The sequence below is a fragment of the Hippoglossus stenolepis genome, chromosome 17 (assembly GCF_022539355.2).
Source record: "Hippoglossus stenolepis isolate QCI-W04-F060 chromosome 17, HSTE1.2, whole genome shotgun sequence".
NCBI lineage: Eukaryota > Metazoa > Chordata > Actinopteri > Pleuronectiformes > Pleuronectidae > Hippoglossus > Hippoglossus stenolepis.
The window spans coordinates 21634574-21650442 of NC_061499.1; the positions used below are offsets into that span (position 1 = coordinate 21634574).

The window sequence follows — 15869 nt, forward strand, 5'->3', positions numbered from 1 at the left end:
CACGTCTCTGGACCGCGTCATCAGTTTTTCCCCTCCAAGTGTTAAAATATTGGTTCAGTGCTTTTCCTCAGGGAAGTCGAGGCCTTTGCTTGGCCTGAAATCTTTGGAAGTTTGATCTTAATGATTCTGATAAAAGGTAAACCATAATTCATTTTGATGAGGATTTTATTTTTGTGATCTCTGCCATTATTTCTGTCAGTTATGATAATGTTTAACTCGCCAAAGAGAGATACACATCAGGGCTGTCACTTTTTATTTGAAATTTAAACACATATTCAAACTTGACAGGAATAGTTTGTATAGGACCTGTGTTTGAGTTCAAAATGCACAGCCTAGAAGCCCATCAGACCGCCTGGTATAGTTTGCCTTTTGATCCAGCAGAGAGGGACCACTGTTTGACACAGAGCTTGACCCATTGCCTGCCAGTTATGTTGTTTTCCAATGAAAATGGATGACGCTAGTAAGCAAAGCTGGCCTGAGCGGAACAATCATGACACCCGTGCTTTAAGAGGCGTCGTGTTAATGTATTTTGGGTTCTATACAACTTAAATAGCAAAGTAGCCATCAAAGCTGAGGCAGTTTGTCGTCTTTTGACTGCCTAAAACCACCTTATCTGTGGGCTCATGTCAAATTCGTTTGAACTTGACTTTTGGTAAAACTGAGAGACCTAACACACCTATTTTAATTGAGCGAAATTAATGACAAAAAAAGCAAACATGGCGGTCATCAACTCAAATATCTTTTGCAAATGGTGTGGCTTAGCAAATCTTGGCTATAACAGAAAGTTCTTTTAAATGCACTTTACATAGGAAGGTCGAGACCCTAAGAATAGAGTAACATAAAGTAAGAGAGAAACCCAACAATTTCCACAATGAGAAAACTGTGGAGAGAAAAACTTCTGGGACTGCCTCCACCGGTTGGGATGAGTGGAGAAAAATGGAAGAGAGAGAGAGAGAGAGAGAGATTCACCATCATCTTTAAACTCTGTCAGACTCGTTATAATAAGAAGAGTGTTTGTTGTTGTGTTGTGTCTTGCCGCTCAGTCAGAGACGACTGCAGAAATGAGAGAGGGAGAGAAAGCACAAACTATTGGAGATAAAAACACAGTAAGTGACATGTAGGTAAAGCAATCTGTGAAATGTTTTGAAAGATGAGCGCAGTATAGACATATCATGCCACAATTGTGAAAATAACTGAAAAATAATTAAGTAATAATGGACATTTTCCAAAAGGGGGCAGTGCATTTCCAGACTTTTCATCCCCATGTGCAGAAGCAGCACTCTCTCATCACACCAGCCTGACACGTGATGGATGTGGACTGTGTGTATCAGAAGTGCAACGTTTCATCTTTGCTCTTCATCTGAAGCCCATACCAGGAAGGGTGTATTTAAACCCCAATAAGGTGACATGTGAATAGATCCCATTGGTTACACACCAATATAATACAATACAGCTACAAGGTTCTGTTAGAAACCTAAAACTAAATATTGCCTGCATGCTTTACATGTTAAATTAATAATACTCAACTTAATACTTCTGCCCCACTTAAAGGGGACATAGCATGCCCATTTTACCACAAGTTGATATGGTTCCTTGGGGTCTTAATGAAATGTCTGTAACATACTTTGGTCAAAATACCACAAGGATCATTTAAAACAGCACCCTTTTTACCCTGTATAAAACAGCCCTCCACAGAGTGACCTGTTTTGAGTGCCTGTTCCTTTAAATGCTAATGAGCCAGCTCCCCCCTCCCCCCTCTCCCCCCATGATTTGCCTCGCAGCGGCGCTTCCACGTCCGGTGTAAACCCGGCGTAACGAGTGGGGGGGCTCTATGTGTTTGTGCCAGTGGTACAGTAGTGCTGAACACTGCGGAAGTCTTCCACACTGCTGGCTGTGTGGCGTTGACACAAATTCCAGCTCACGCATGGGAGAGCGAGCGGTCGCGCCCGAGCAGCTGCTGCAGCCTCCCAGTCCCAACGATCCAGACAAATGCCACATGTGAGTGAATCGCGGGCTGACCAGCGGAGAAATGCTCGTCCCGTGTGAACAGCCAGGCGGCTGCACGCTTGGGAACGGCGCTGCGCTGCCTCGCTGCCTCCGGTGTAAACCCGGCGTAACGAGTGTGGGGGGACGGGGACGGGGTGGGCCAAGACCATGTAGGGAGACTTCCAGTGCCTTGTTACGACACAAAACCCAGGAAGCTTAATCGAGTCGCTCAAGCATGACGTTTCTGACTTAGAGGAACCATAACAAAACGCGCGAGTGTTTTTTTCCCAGAGTTTTTGGGTTGGTAGACATGCCAGATACCCACATTAACCTGTAGAAGCACTAACAAAGTGGAATTTGCATGCTATGTCCCCTTTAAACTTCTGAGCACCCTGTCCATCTGTCCATCTTATCTTCTCAGGGCCTCTACCAGATGTATCTGCACAGCTCGGGCCTCATTTATAACCGTTGCGTACGCACAAAATGGGGCCTGAAACGTGCGTACACCACTTCTCACGCAAACGTTGGGATTTATAAAAACAAACTTGACGGGAAAATTTGCGCATTTCCACGCAAACTGACCCATACGTACGAACATTTTGGAGACGGGAAAGTGCCGATGCAGACTGGAGGTGGTGAACTGAAGCCAGATTAATGACCCACTTCATCATTAACGCTAAAACTAACAGCGTTATTTGTGCTCGTGCGACATGTTCCACATGATAATATATAAAACAACTTACACCAATTACGTTCAGATTCCATGAAACAGTGGAGTTGCAGAGTCGAGTCATTAATAGTTTTTAATAATTTCTTCTAACACTGTGCATGTATCATCAAATTGCTGCAGTGAACGTGACTGTGCCATCAGGTGCACAGAGCGCTTCTTGGGTCACCTTTTTCAGCCTCTCCAAGTTGCTCTGAACAGACGCTGTCCATATCCACTTTTGGATGGATTCTTCTTGACACTTTTCCTTCTTTTTGAGACAAGCATACAGTGGTTTAACTTACTTCTGATAATGAGGAACGTGGTGCCTGACATAGTTACAGAGTCCTAAAATCTTTTTGCAGGACATTCTGAGACGCAGGTGGAGTTATCTGCTCCAACTTCTCCCGGTATCCTTCTCAGAGTCCCAGATCTGTTGATACCTGGAACTTTACGAACTGACATTTCTTGAGGTTGAGCTTGAGCCCCACCTCTGTGATTCTGTCTACCACCTGTTGCAGTCGGTTCAAGTGCTCTTCTTCTGTATCATCAGTTAGGAACACGTCGACAATGTAGATAGTTACTTCAAAACCACTCAGAACTTCTATAAACCGCTGATTGAAACACGATAGGAGAGTTCTTATATCCTTGTGGCAGCCTCTGCCAAACGTATGCCTTGCCTCTATGGGTGAAAGCAGTCTTTCCTTGTGCCGATTTGGCCAATCTCCAGGAGAAAAATCCATTTGCCAGACCACTGGTATGAACCGCTGGTTGCAGTGTGGGTTGTTGGGCCGGCTGTGGTGTTACCTGTTGAGAGGTTTAACGGAGGTCTAAGGGATACCTTAGACCTCCGATTGACTTCTTTCGTCGCAGTCAGAACTCTCTTTGTGCTTGTATCCAGAACGATAGGCCTGTAGATGCTCCAACACCTCCCCATAATCATTCTGCCATTGAGCTGCTCTTGCTGTTTTCTTGCTCAACCGATGATTGGGAAGTCCAGCTTCTTTGGCTAGTGGTTTCACAATGGAGTCGTACTTTTCGGAAGGGCTTACGAGCCTGGCTATGGTTCCATGAGACCAGCCTTCCAGTACAACTACCGACCATTCTAGCCACAATTTGATATCACAAGACAAGATCACAGCCCTTGTCCGGCTGTTCCGAGTAGTGAAAACGTATATCCTGGATGCCTTCCTGCACCCACATCGCCTGCTCCTCGAGTTCTCCTTGAGTGGGGTTGTGGACCAGAAGATAATCCATGATTTCAGCATCCCAGCTGCGTACTCCGTCCCCCAGCATAATAATCACAGTAGCTCTGCTGTGTGTCACCAATGGTTGTTGATCCGGCATCACTGGTTGCCGGATCTTGTCATCTTGAGTCGTCTGTCCTCCAAAGCCTCTCATAGTACGTTGAGTCCGGGGTGAAATACAGCGGCTATTCAGCACCGCCTTGTAGAGATGGTCGGTCTCTGACGGGTGCTCCTTTGGCTCGCTGGCTGTCGTTGCCTCTGCGGGTTGGCAATCACTGCATTCCAAGGCTTCTTGCCTTTTCTCTGCGTCTGGGTCGTGGTCCTCTGTCGCTGTAGATCTCTATTGTCTCAGCGGCCACCTCCCAGTTGCATCTGGGTTGTCTTCACATGAATCAGCGGCTGGCAATCTGCTGGGGTTCCGTTTAGCACGATGATAATCCTTAATGTGTTATAATTCTTTATCTTCGTGCCCCACATTGGGTGCCACTTGTTAGACCCCAGTGTACCCCTGTACAGGAGTTTCTGTCTAGCTCTCTGTTTAAAGGGTCAGTGTCTCAGGCTCCTAAGAGATTTACTCAAAAAGAGATTCACTAAAGCTTGTTTAAGCTGGTGGTGAAGAGACACGTCTAGCTTCTAACTGCCTACATCCAAGCGTCTACCCTGCTTCCACTGAAATAGTCTAATTCTGAATAGCCTTATGAGAAAAATCGTATTTCAGTCCCGCCTTTTAGAGGCAGCTCTCCTCTCATAATCTGAGCACTTGTAAATTGCTAGGAATTGGTTTAGTGGCTTTGTTAAGCCCCAAGGATGTGTTCAATAATGATTGGCTAGAGTAACCTTTAAGAATCAGTAAAAAGATTTAAAAAAACTTCAGCATACTGTAATAAAATTGATAACATGATTAAATTTGGAGAGAGAGAGAGTGAGAGGCAGCTTGGCCGAAGCCACTTTCCTTATTCTTCCAAATGTCTGGATTCTGTTGAAAACTCCCGACTCAGTACAAAGTCCAATAGTCCTCTTTTGTAATCCAAGACTCGAATGGAAGAGCAGGCAAAAGTATCCACGGAATAATTTTGTAATCCACAGTTGGCTTGTCTATACGTTGAGATATTTGACTTCCCAGAATTGTTTAATCCAAACTGTAGATATAATCTGTGGATGCTTTCTCTCAAAGAGTGAAGACTGCATTCTCTATCTCTGGTCCGCGTCTAGGAAAGGCCTTTTCTCGCCAACTTGGCTGCAGAGAAAGAAGAACCTCTATTCTCCCCAGTTTACCCCTTAAATATCTTTCTCACTCTCTCCACCTTTCTTCTACAACTTTCCACAGACTTTGTTACAATAATTTGACAGTTTTAAGACGTTGTCATAGTGATAATAGACAGTTTATACAATATATACAGAGCATTGACCATTATTAACCCTGCCCCACCCGGCTGTCCACTGCACTTCCTCTATCTCACAGAACAGATTGTTCTGGAACAAACCGTCACAATAATCAGATGAATTAGTTCCTTTGATCTCACTGACTCATTCACAGGGTGACAGAAAAATAATGCACAACACTTTAAACTCTTATGGCCTTGATTCATTAGGCCTCATCTATTATATTTCAGCAATTACCATCATAAAGAATTTACTTCTGGTTACATCTCTTTCATTTTACCAGAGGGTTTGTACTTAAATCCTACATGATTCCTTTTTCATTAATTATAGTATCCAGTCAACACAACAGGTTATATGTATTAATCATTACTTTAAGTGTGTTTATAAACCAGTAGTTCTCATATTAATTAATTAACTTTGGTATGTTCTGCAGCTCTGCTTGCTTATGTATAAACGTCCTGGCACGGCACTGCCGGTAACATACAGATATAAGAATAGGACTTGAGAAGACCAAGCAGACTTCCTGAACTGGAAATTCCATCTGCACCAGACTGGAGACTCAAAATAGTACCTTCCAGTCTTATCGACCAATCAAGTCATATTCACCCATTCACACAGTGTTTCTATACACAATCCTTTTCCTAATACACATCATTCATACAGTAATACACTGTGAGCACATCCATCTGGGGCAATTTGGGATTCAGCATGACAGGAGGTGCCAGGGATTGAACCACCAATCTACTGATTAGTGGCTGACCCTCTCTACCTCCTGAGCCAAAGCCACCTGCTAGTGTTAATTTGTGTGCTATACCTGTGATGGACCGGTGACCTATGTTTCCCATCTCCTCACTCACTGCATGTTGCGTTAGATTGTTACTCTTGACCAATCCCCTTCTCCTAAAACCTGAACAGGGAACTTCAGCGACATAAAGATGATGAATGTAGATATCTGATTTATCGATGACAAATATGGCACTGACCAAATACATGTGAGTTTTATTATTTTTGTCAAGCACAAAAACTGTAGTTATGTAAGATGAAGAGTTCTAATGGGCTCTTGGACTGGTTTTCTAATTTTATCACATTAGTCTGACTTTAATGTTTTTGGCCTCCATGCAGAGCAGGTAATTGGCACCACTCCCTGCTGCCAGATTAAATCTTCCATCTGTCTTTAAGTAGCACAGAGGTGCGTGAGAAGAAAGAACACTGGTGTAGAAGGACTTTGACAACTTGGGAGAGCTCACATGTCTCGACTGTAACTGGCACAAGGTTTCTGGTGTCCTGTGTTTTTTCCTCGTTGGCTGTCTGGTTGAGTTACTGATATGGATATTTGACTCAGAGCAGAGGGGTGGCAGGACTCCCTCCAACCGACTCGACTAATGTCCAGTCTTTTATTAAATCCAGCTGCTTCAGCAGCTCAACAGCAAAGAACTGGAACTAAATTATAACATGCAGCCAAAAAAACATCAAATATAACACCGACCAACATTTTAACTTTTAGCTCATGTCTAGCGCGAGGATCTGACTGCATTATATTACAGTGATTTGAAACAATATTTTTGGCAGCAATTTTATCCAGCATATGGAACTTGTATTTCAGTTTTGGAGCATATGCCATTAAGTGAAGCAGGTTCAGCTCTGTAGTTGCACAACAGCCCAGTGAGACTAATCACTATAGGCTATTACAGGCTCTCACTGTTTTTCATTCTAGGTTAAACATCAGGCTTTGCTTGCTGGCACTACACCAGTGCTCCACCTGCTCTTTTGTCATATTAAGAAATACAGTATGGAGCTGTGCGAGCATGTGAAGCAGTGGTCTGGAATATGAACATAGTTAAATGCAGAGCTATTGAGCTATTTTGGAATAAATTGTGTCAGTCACATTCCTTTAGTGAAAGCTTGGTTTTGGATGATTTGGACATTCATATATCAATGGAAAAACCAGGAACATTTTACTGGGGTAAAAAAAAAAAACAGTATCACAAAAAGCAGCTGTCCTTCGGCTGAAGGGAGCTTTGCCCGTGTGTACTTGCACACATACAGCATCCCTGTTTCGACATCTTGTTTTCAGCTCATACAAAAGAGAGTCAAGCTGTTTAAAGCATTAGAACAACTCAAGACATGGAAAGCATCAATAAAATGCCTTTGAAAATAGTATGTTCTTAGATTTCAAATATTGCACATAGTCTGCTGACCCAATACCCAAAGGCAGGATGGTATATTTCAGTCCTGACTTGTCCAAAATTCTTAGATTGACACATACAATATGTAGTTCTACTTTTAGGTGAAAGAGTAAAAAGACAGAATGTAACCTTGGAGCTCCAGGGGTATCCTAACCTGCTAGAAGTTGCATGGAGATGGACAACTTACACATACACTAAAATGAAATGATAAAACCTCTGCTGCTAACATGTTTTAGTAACATATCCAACCCCTCTATATATCTTCAAAAAGCTGTTGCAAGCCAGTTACGGAATTATTTGCACACGGATGGTCTGTTTAAAGACTCTCAGTCAGTATTTATCTGTTAACCACAGTGGATTTTTCAGACATTTTAGAGCCAAAGTAATTTTATTGAAGACCTGTTTACAAAATGACTGTACAGTATATAGCCTAAGGAACAATCCTTGTCTTGTGGTTACTGGTGGTATTGCTATGCGAGGTGACCAGAAAAAAAATAATGTTTTGAAAATGTAATAATGCAATGAGACAATGTCTAGCTCAGTTGAGTTTACTTACCCATTAAACAGGTAACCTTAGCCATCATCGCAACAATTTCTCCCCCTGAGAAATTTGGCAGGAGCCAGTGGCCAACGCCACTGGTTCTAGAATCTGAGAGTGTAGAACAGGAGGTAGAGCCTTCAGCTACCAGGCTCCTCTCCTGTGGAACCAGCTCCCACTCTGGGTTCGAGAGGCAGACACCTCTTTTAAGGTTAAACTTAAAACGTTCCTTTTTGATAAAGCTTATAGTTCTGGATCAGGTGAGTCCTGAACCATCCCTTGGTTATGGTGTTATAGGTCTAGAACTCCCATCATGCACTGATAACTTTATTATTTGTTATTATTATTATTAGCAGTATTAATAATAATACTTATTATTAATTAATTATTATATTCATTGTTGCTGCTATCATAAATAACATCTTTACACGCTTATTGTTTTCATTATAACTAGTCAAAGCTGAAACCTGATGCTGTTCCAAGTCTCTCTCTCCTCTCTTCCCTGCTCACCAACCGGTCGAGGCAGATGTCTCCACATTGAGTCTGGTTCTAGAGGTTTCTTCCAGTTAATGAGGGAACTGTTGAGGGAACTGTAGGTTTCTCTCTAATTTTTAAGGTCTTGACCTTCTATGTAAAGTGCCTTGAGATAATGTATATTATGATTTATAAAATGGAATTGATTATAATATTTATTGTTGTTGTTGTTAATATATGAACTGTTGCTGCTCATTAATAACATCATCACATCTGTAAATATCACTCTTATCATTTACATTATAACAACCAGACAGAGCTTAATTGTGACAATAACTGTTCCTGGAACCAGGAATCAATATGCCTCCTGTCTTTTTGTGGTTAAATGTTTTCCTTTTACAACATGTATGTTCTTAGCATGTTTATATGTTAAAATGTGTTTTTATTTCCCTGCTTCAGAACTGATCAGTAACATGTGTCCTTCGGTCCAGCAGGTGTCGCTGTTAGCTCTGAACTCGGTCTCTCTGTTTACCTGCCGCTGGCTCTCTTTGTGCGCTCCCTGACTCAAAGTGCGCACAAAGGAGGACAATGTGCGCCGTGCTGCTGCTGCGGGTGTCGGTACATGAGCGGATCAGCGCTGCCGCCGAAGACTTTCTGCTGCAGGTGGAGAAGGGAGAAGAAACGGCTCATGTCCCGGCGCTGAGAGCGCTGCTCACCGAGCGGCTAACGGCAGCGGCGGAGGAGATCGTCGCTGTGTTTGAGGAAACCGTGGCGGAGTACAAAGACAGAGTGGAGCGGTCAGAGCGGGAGATCTGCCGCCAGAGGAGGCTGCTCGATGCCGTGATGAAGCCTGAAGTCAGGCTGCACAGAGCAGGTCAGCCCCTGATCCCTGGAGCCGGAAAGCTAGCTAAGCTGCTGTGTGCTAGCTAAGGGAGTGGAGCTAAGCTGCTGTGTGGTGGCTAAGGGAGTGGAGCTAAGCTGCTGTGTGCTAGCTAAGGGAGTGGAGCTAAGCTGCTGTGTGCTAGCTAAGGGAGTGGAGCTAAGCTGCTGTGTGCTAGCTAAGGGAGTGGAGCTAAGCTGCTGTGTGCTAGCTAAGGGAGTGGAGCTAAGCTGCTGTGTGCTAGCTAAGGGAGTGGAGCTAAGCTGCTGTGTGGTGGCTAAGCTAGTGGAGCTAACAAGCACTGTGTAGTAGCTAAGCTGCTGTGTGGTAGCCAAGCTAGAGGAGCTAAGCTGCTCTGTGCTAGCCAAGCTAGTGGAGTTTGCTTTTCTCTGACAGACACAAGATACATTTGTGAGTTGTGGCTCTTAAATCTATTTAATGTGAGCAGAGCAGCTCATCACTAACTGCATCAAGAAGATGATCAGAGCTTTACGACAAGGTGTAAATGACACAAATATATACAGATAGTCCATTTAAAAATCCTTATTCCAGCTCAGAGAATAGAAAATAAAAAGTAGAATGGGATCAAATAGGAGAATGAAAGTTACAGAGACATTGAATGAATATAAAAGCCTCAGATGTGACATAATAAAAGGCAGAGACAAGATTTAAAAGAAGTAAAAGTTGTAGCAGACATTAGATATTTTCTATTTATTCATGTGAGAAAATATAACTCTGTAATATCTGTATTCATGGACTGGTGTTGATGTTTTCACATCAACATTGAGATAATTGTCAGCGTGAAATGTCCGAACGTGGTTTCATTCAGCAGTTGTGCTCACTGTCATATTAGACAGATAAACATTGAAACTGTGCTGAAAGATTATTTTCTCTCTATATTCTGCAATGAACTGCGTGCAGAACATGACAAAAATCTTGAATCTCTAGAAGAGCAGCGTGGCTGAACCGCAGTCGGTGGTTCAGACTTTTAGGTGAAAGGGATCTATAGACATAAATTGAATATAAAATAATCCTGGGGATGTTTTCCCGAGTGTGTTTCATCTAAATTGTAGAAATTGTTGTTTTCTTTACTCTAGAATGGGACCTTTATATTTTAATACTTATATTACCACAAGAGCAGGTCCTCTCTACGGAGGCCGCCATGTTTTTAAACTTAGTCCAAACTTGGAGCTGGTGAAAGGAGAACTCAGGCAGCAGCTAATGTCTTATGCAGAAGATTTAAATGTAGACTTGATGCATCAAGGAGGAATAATATATATAATAATATATCCAGGATGTGGAATAATATACAAACGCTAACAGAGTAACATCAGTCTCCCACAGCATCTGCATATATCTTCCTCCACTTGTGTCACTTATTTTAACAACACATGCATGAATGGCTAGAATTGCTGTCACTCTCTGTTACATGTAGGTGTTCACATCCTATTGAATAGTTAAGCCTAAAGCACGCATTCCTAACTCACATTGTGTGGTTATGTATTGTAGGGCTGCACGCTATTAGGAAAACATGCGATATGTGATAACGTTGTTTAATTCGCGATGACGATATGACTTGCGATTAGGGTTGGGAACCGAAACTCGGTTCCAAATTAGAACCAAATCCATATGCCAAGTACTGCTTCTGCTTATTTGTTCCTAAATGTGATAACCGTTTATTATTGCAAACAAAGGCTATATGTCTGCAAGGACGCCGTAGCTGTCTGCAAGGACCTGTCTACATGACTTTGTCACGCACTACGCAACAGCCTGTCCCATCTGTTTAGATGCGACCTAGCATGCATGGCTAACATTACAACACTGTGAAAGATGGGCCACGATAAATGGTCAAAAGACAGGTTACACATCAAATCTCACCAAACATTTAAGGCAGCACAGTGTCGATCTGGAAGACTGTACAGCGTTTAATGTCTTGCGGTGTCCGAGCCCGAGTGTGTCATCTTCAGCTAGCGCTAGTAGCACCTCGCTAGCATCTCCAGTAGAGCTAAGGAGAGCGAGCCGCGACGGCAGCGACACACCATTCTTGCTGGCATTCGAGGGAAAGCTGATCGAAGATAAAGCTGAGGAGTGTCACAGAGTGGTTACGGCAATTGAAGTGAAAAGGCTACATGCCTAAACATTTAAGAAAAAAAAGACTGATTATTTGGTTGCAGACAGCTAGGTATTGTGCACTGAATGCACTTTAGTTCTAGCATTTTGCCCCTATTGCTGCTTGGATGAACTTCTATTTTCCAAGAACATGACTTCTATGATTTATATCAGTAGGTTTCCTATAAATAAGATGACCAACAAACAGCTCAAAACGTTATTATCCCCAAACAGCTACTGATTTCCACTGTGTTGTTGGAATATATGACAGACTAATATTCATCGCAGTTCTTAAAGTTGACAATGATTGATGTAACATTAGTTTACAGGGACAATTAGAACATTTTCTTCTACTAATTATCCACAAATAAGACTGTTGTTTGGTTAATTTAAACAGCAGTATTTTCAAGGCAAAAAGTTTCAACATTGCCTCTATCTCAGTTGGTACTAATTTACACAGTTGGGTTAAAGACATTGAGCATGTCTGATAAGGCTCCGAGATAAGTTGTCTGGGTTATTTTGTAATGTTGCCTGTCTACCACAAGGCGTTACTACTGCTGCCCCGGTGTAACATGAAGCACAGTTACTGTACATTGGTCCAGTCTAATAAAGATATTTTTGTTATCTAAACATTTGACCTCTTTTTTTTTGTACCATTTTGGAATCTAAATGGGGAATGGATAAGGAGAATCCAAATCGGAATCAGAATTGATAAAATTCAAACGATACCCAACCCTACTTGCGATAAATAAACATAAACGCTCCCTGGCTACTGACAGAGACCACGGACAGCTCCACAGCCAGGAGGAGGCGCACAGCCCGGCCACAGCGCCACCGGGTCTGGGGCAGACACCAGGGAGCCATGCACAGCTCCACTAAGCCCACCTACAGTGTTAATAGAGTCTTTTCATACATGTTTGGACTGAAAAGTTTTTAAAAAAAATAAAGTTTTTAGCGGATCTGTCAATGTACTGCTCCTCTCTGTGGCTCTATCATTCACGCTGTGCGCTGCGCCAACTGCGTCAAGACATACAGAGCGCCCCACCATCTCCTCCAGCTCTACATACATTTACTAAGTTTTAAATTCTGTTTTCACGTTTACACGTGTCCGATCACTGTGTGTGTGTGTGTGTGTGCGTGTGCGTGTGCGCGTGTGTGGGAGAGAGAGCAAGAGGGGAAAAGAGCGAGCCTAGCCGCTGATGAACACGGTGCTCTGAAGAAAGATTTATCTCATTAATAAAAGTATTGATCATTATGTGATGATCAGTGTTGATATTGTGGTGACAAACAAATCAACTTTTAAACTGTAGCGAGTCAGAGAGAGACACACACACAGAAAATATGAAACACCATTTGTTTGCCGTCTTTTGCGATACGTTTATCGCGCAAATTAATATCGTGATGACGATAGATTGTCAATATATCGTGCAGCCCTAATGTCTTGCCACTGGTGAAATACGCCATTGTGTTGAAGTTGGTGACTCTCTGTCTGAGCGCATCTTAGTTAGATATGAAAGTCCCTGAGCGTAAATACTACAATGCACTCTTGGTTGGTCCTTTTATCTATAACCTGACCTTTCGTACTGCTTGGTGAGAAGGGAGTGTGTCTGGAATTAGACAGACACTATTCTCCTGTACAGATATAGAGTAATATATATATATATATATATATATATAGTAGCATATACAGTAATGTGTGAGGATGGTATAAAAGATGGTATGCAGTACATGTAAGTACATCATACCATAAAATGAAGGCTACTTATCCATTGTCAAAAAAACACCTACATGCATGAAAGCAAACAAGAAAACACTACAATTTTTTCAGCATGAAATAATGAACATAAATTACATCGTAATTCTGCGTTTCAACCCAGGATTAACCTGCACACTACTGTAGCCTCACAAACTACATATCATACAATCAAACTACAGAAGTCTGGTGCCACTGGCTCAGAGCCACTCTCTTTCCTTTAAAGAAAAGTATTGTTATCAAACCAAAAATATTGGTATTGTGACACTATTTGAGACCAAAACATTTACCAAACCTCTCTACTCTCCCTGCAGCATTCCTGCAGCTGGTGGTGAGTGAAGAAGAGGTTCCCCCTGAGCAGCAGCAGTGGAGCCCCCTTGTGGACCAGGAGGACCCAGAGCCCCCCCACATTAAAGAGGAACAGATAGAACTGAGGATGAGTCAGGAGGAAGAAGCTGATATCAAGTTCACATTGACTCCTGTCGCTGTGAAGAGTGAAGAAGATGAAGAGAAACCTCAGTTGTCACAGTTTCATCAGAGTCAGACTGAGGAGAACAGAGCGGACTGTGGAGAATCAAAACCAGTCAGGAACTCAGGTCCTGATGGACTTTTACAACCAGGTCCTGTGGACACGACTGAAGACTCCCCTGAACCTGAGACTGAAGCCATTGAAGATGATTGGGAGGAGACATGGGAACCTCAGTCTGGTTTAAATACAATGAATAACAAACAGCCTGTAAGTGATATGAGATGTGAAACTGATAAGAAACCATTTAGTTGCTCTGAGTGTGGTAAAGGATTTACCCGAAAGTCCCATGTAAAGAGACATGTGAGAATTCATACAGGAGAGAAACCATTTTGTTGCTCTCAATGTGGGGATAGATTTAGAGAAACGGGCCATCTAAGTAAACACATGAGGAGTCATACAGGAGAGAAACCATTTAGTTGCTCTCAGTGTGGTTCTAGTTTTAGAGAAAAGGGCCATCTAAATGTACACATGAGGAGTCATACAGGAGAGAAACCATTTAGTTGCTCTCAGTGTGATTCTAGATTTAGAGAAAAGGGCCATCTAAATATACACATGAGGAGTCATACAGGAGAGAAACCATTTAGTTGCTCTGAGTGTGTTTATAGATGTAGCCGAAAGACCGATTTAAAGACGCATATGAAAATTCATACAAGAGAGAAACCATTTAGTTGCTCTGAGTGTGGTAAAAAATTTAGCCGAAAGTACCAGGTGAATATACATATGAGGATTCATACAGGAGAGAAACCATTCAGTTGTCCTGAGTGTGGTAAAAGAGTTAGCCGGAAGGACCAGCTGAATATACATATGAGGATTCATACAGGAGAGAAACCCTTTAGTTGCTCTGAGTGTGGTAAAAGAGTTAGACATAAAGTTCATCTAACTGAACATATGAGAAGTCATACAGGAGAGAAACCCTTTAGTTGCTCTCAGTGTGGTAAAACATTTAACCATAAGTCCACTTTAAATAGACACAAGAGGATTCATACAGGAGAGAAGTGATACAGTTGCATCGATTCCAACAAAAGATCTATTCGTATTTATCAGCAACTATTCATATAATACGTTGTACAAAACTGTATTATAATGATGCTCACAAGCCCCAGGTGCAGCTCGGTCAGATATCAATCATATCTGTGGAAACATTGGTATGGGTGCCTTTTAAGACTCTCATGAATAAGAGTATGTTGTATGTGTTTATGTATCTGTTTTCTTTTTTCTTTATGGTGTATGTCATGCTATTGGGTCTAGAGCCTGTAATAAAGTTTATCTATATATTCATAGTTCACTGTTTTAAATAGAGAATCAAGAATCCCTCCTCCTTATATGAACCTTGGAGTTATGTTTGACCGGGACATGGCTGAGAAACTCGTCCAGCATTTGTTACCTCTAGACTGGATTACTTTAGTTCTTTATTATCAGGATGTCCAAGTAAGTCTGTGAAAAGCCTCCAGCTGGTCCAAAATGCTGCAGCATGAGTGCTGACAGGAACTCGAAGGAGAGATCATATTGCATCTTCCAATCAGCTGCAGCGTCGAGCCCTGTTCAATAGAGTATGGGCGATTTCAGTCTGGTTGAAAATTGCCCACACATAGACTTTCACTTTAAAAACGCTTTTTTTCAAACTGCAGGCAATGCACTGCACTCTCCATGACTTCCAGGAGGGCTCGCACTAACGTGATTTCGCCTTTAGTAAGCTGTTGCGCTTGCACCTTGGTGGGCCAATCACACCCTACCTATGATCGCTAACGCCTTGTTTTGCTATCACTGCATTTTATTTCACCGCATGGACAACTACGGGTGTCACCGACATGCATCATCTCTTAGAAAAGGTGAAAAAGCATAAAACATTGAATATGACAGACAGACAGACTGTGAGGTTTATATCATTAAGTATTGTAATGGAAAATGTTGCCATTATACAACACTATATATTATCTCTGCTTATGCATACTATTTCTGCTTGTGTAACTGCCAAAATGACATCAGAGCCACAAATCTGAGACTGTGCTGGTCTCCCCCCACCAAGACCTCGAAGAAGCCTTCAGCCTGTGTCTGGGTCTTATCTCCTGGGATTTTAC

The 15869-nt window shown here is 42.3% G+C and overlaps 1 protein-coding gene across 1 annotated transcript; it reads left to right on the top strand.

The window, feature by feature from the left end:
• The first annotated feature begins 9013 nt into the window (after positions 1-9013).
• LOC118125078 (gastrula zinc finger protein XlCGF57.1) lies at positions 9014-15065 on the top strand. The gene is made up of 2 exons (XM_035183449.2): positions 9014-9394; positions 13577-15065. The coding sequence occupies exons 1-2, from the start codon at positions 9109-9111 to the stop codon at positions 14788-14790; spliced, it is 1500 nt and encodes a 499-aa protein (XP_035039340.1). The 5' UTR covers positions 9014-9108; the 3' UTR covers positions 14791-15065.
• The last annotated feature ends 804 nt before the right edge of the window (positions 15066-15869 follow it).

Excerpts from the sequence above, each read along its gene's own strand:
- LOC118125078 (XM_035183449.2), top strand. The coding sequence starts at position 9,109 with ATGTGCGCCGTGCTGCTGCTGCGGGTGTCGGTACATGAGCGGATCAGC. Across the intron at positions 9,395-13,576 it reads AGTCAGGCTGCACAGAGCAG|CATTCCTGCAGCTGGTGGTG; the intron begins GTCAGCCCCTGA and ends CTCTCCCTGCAG.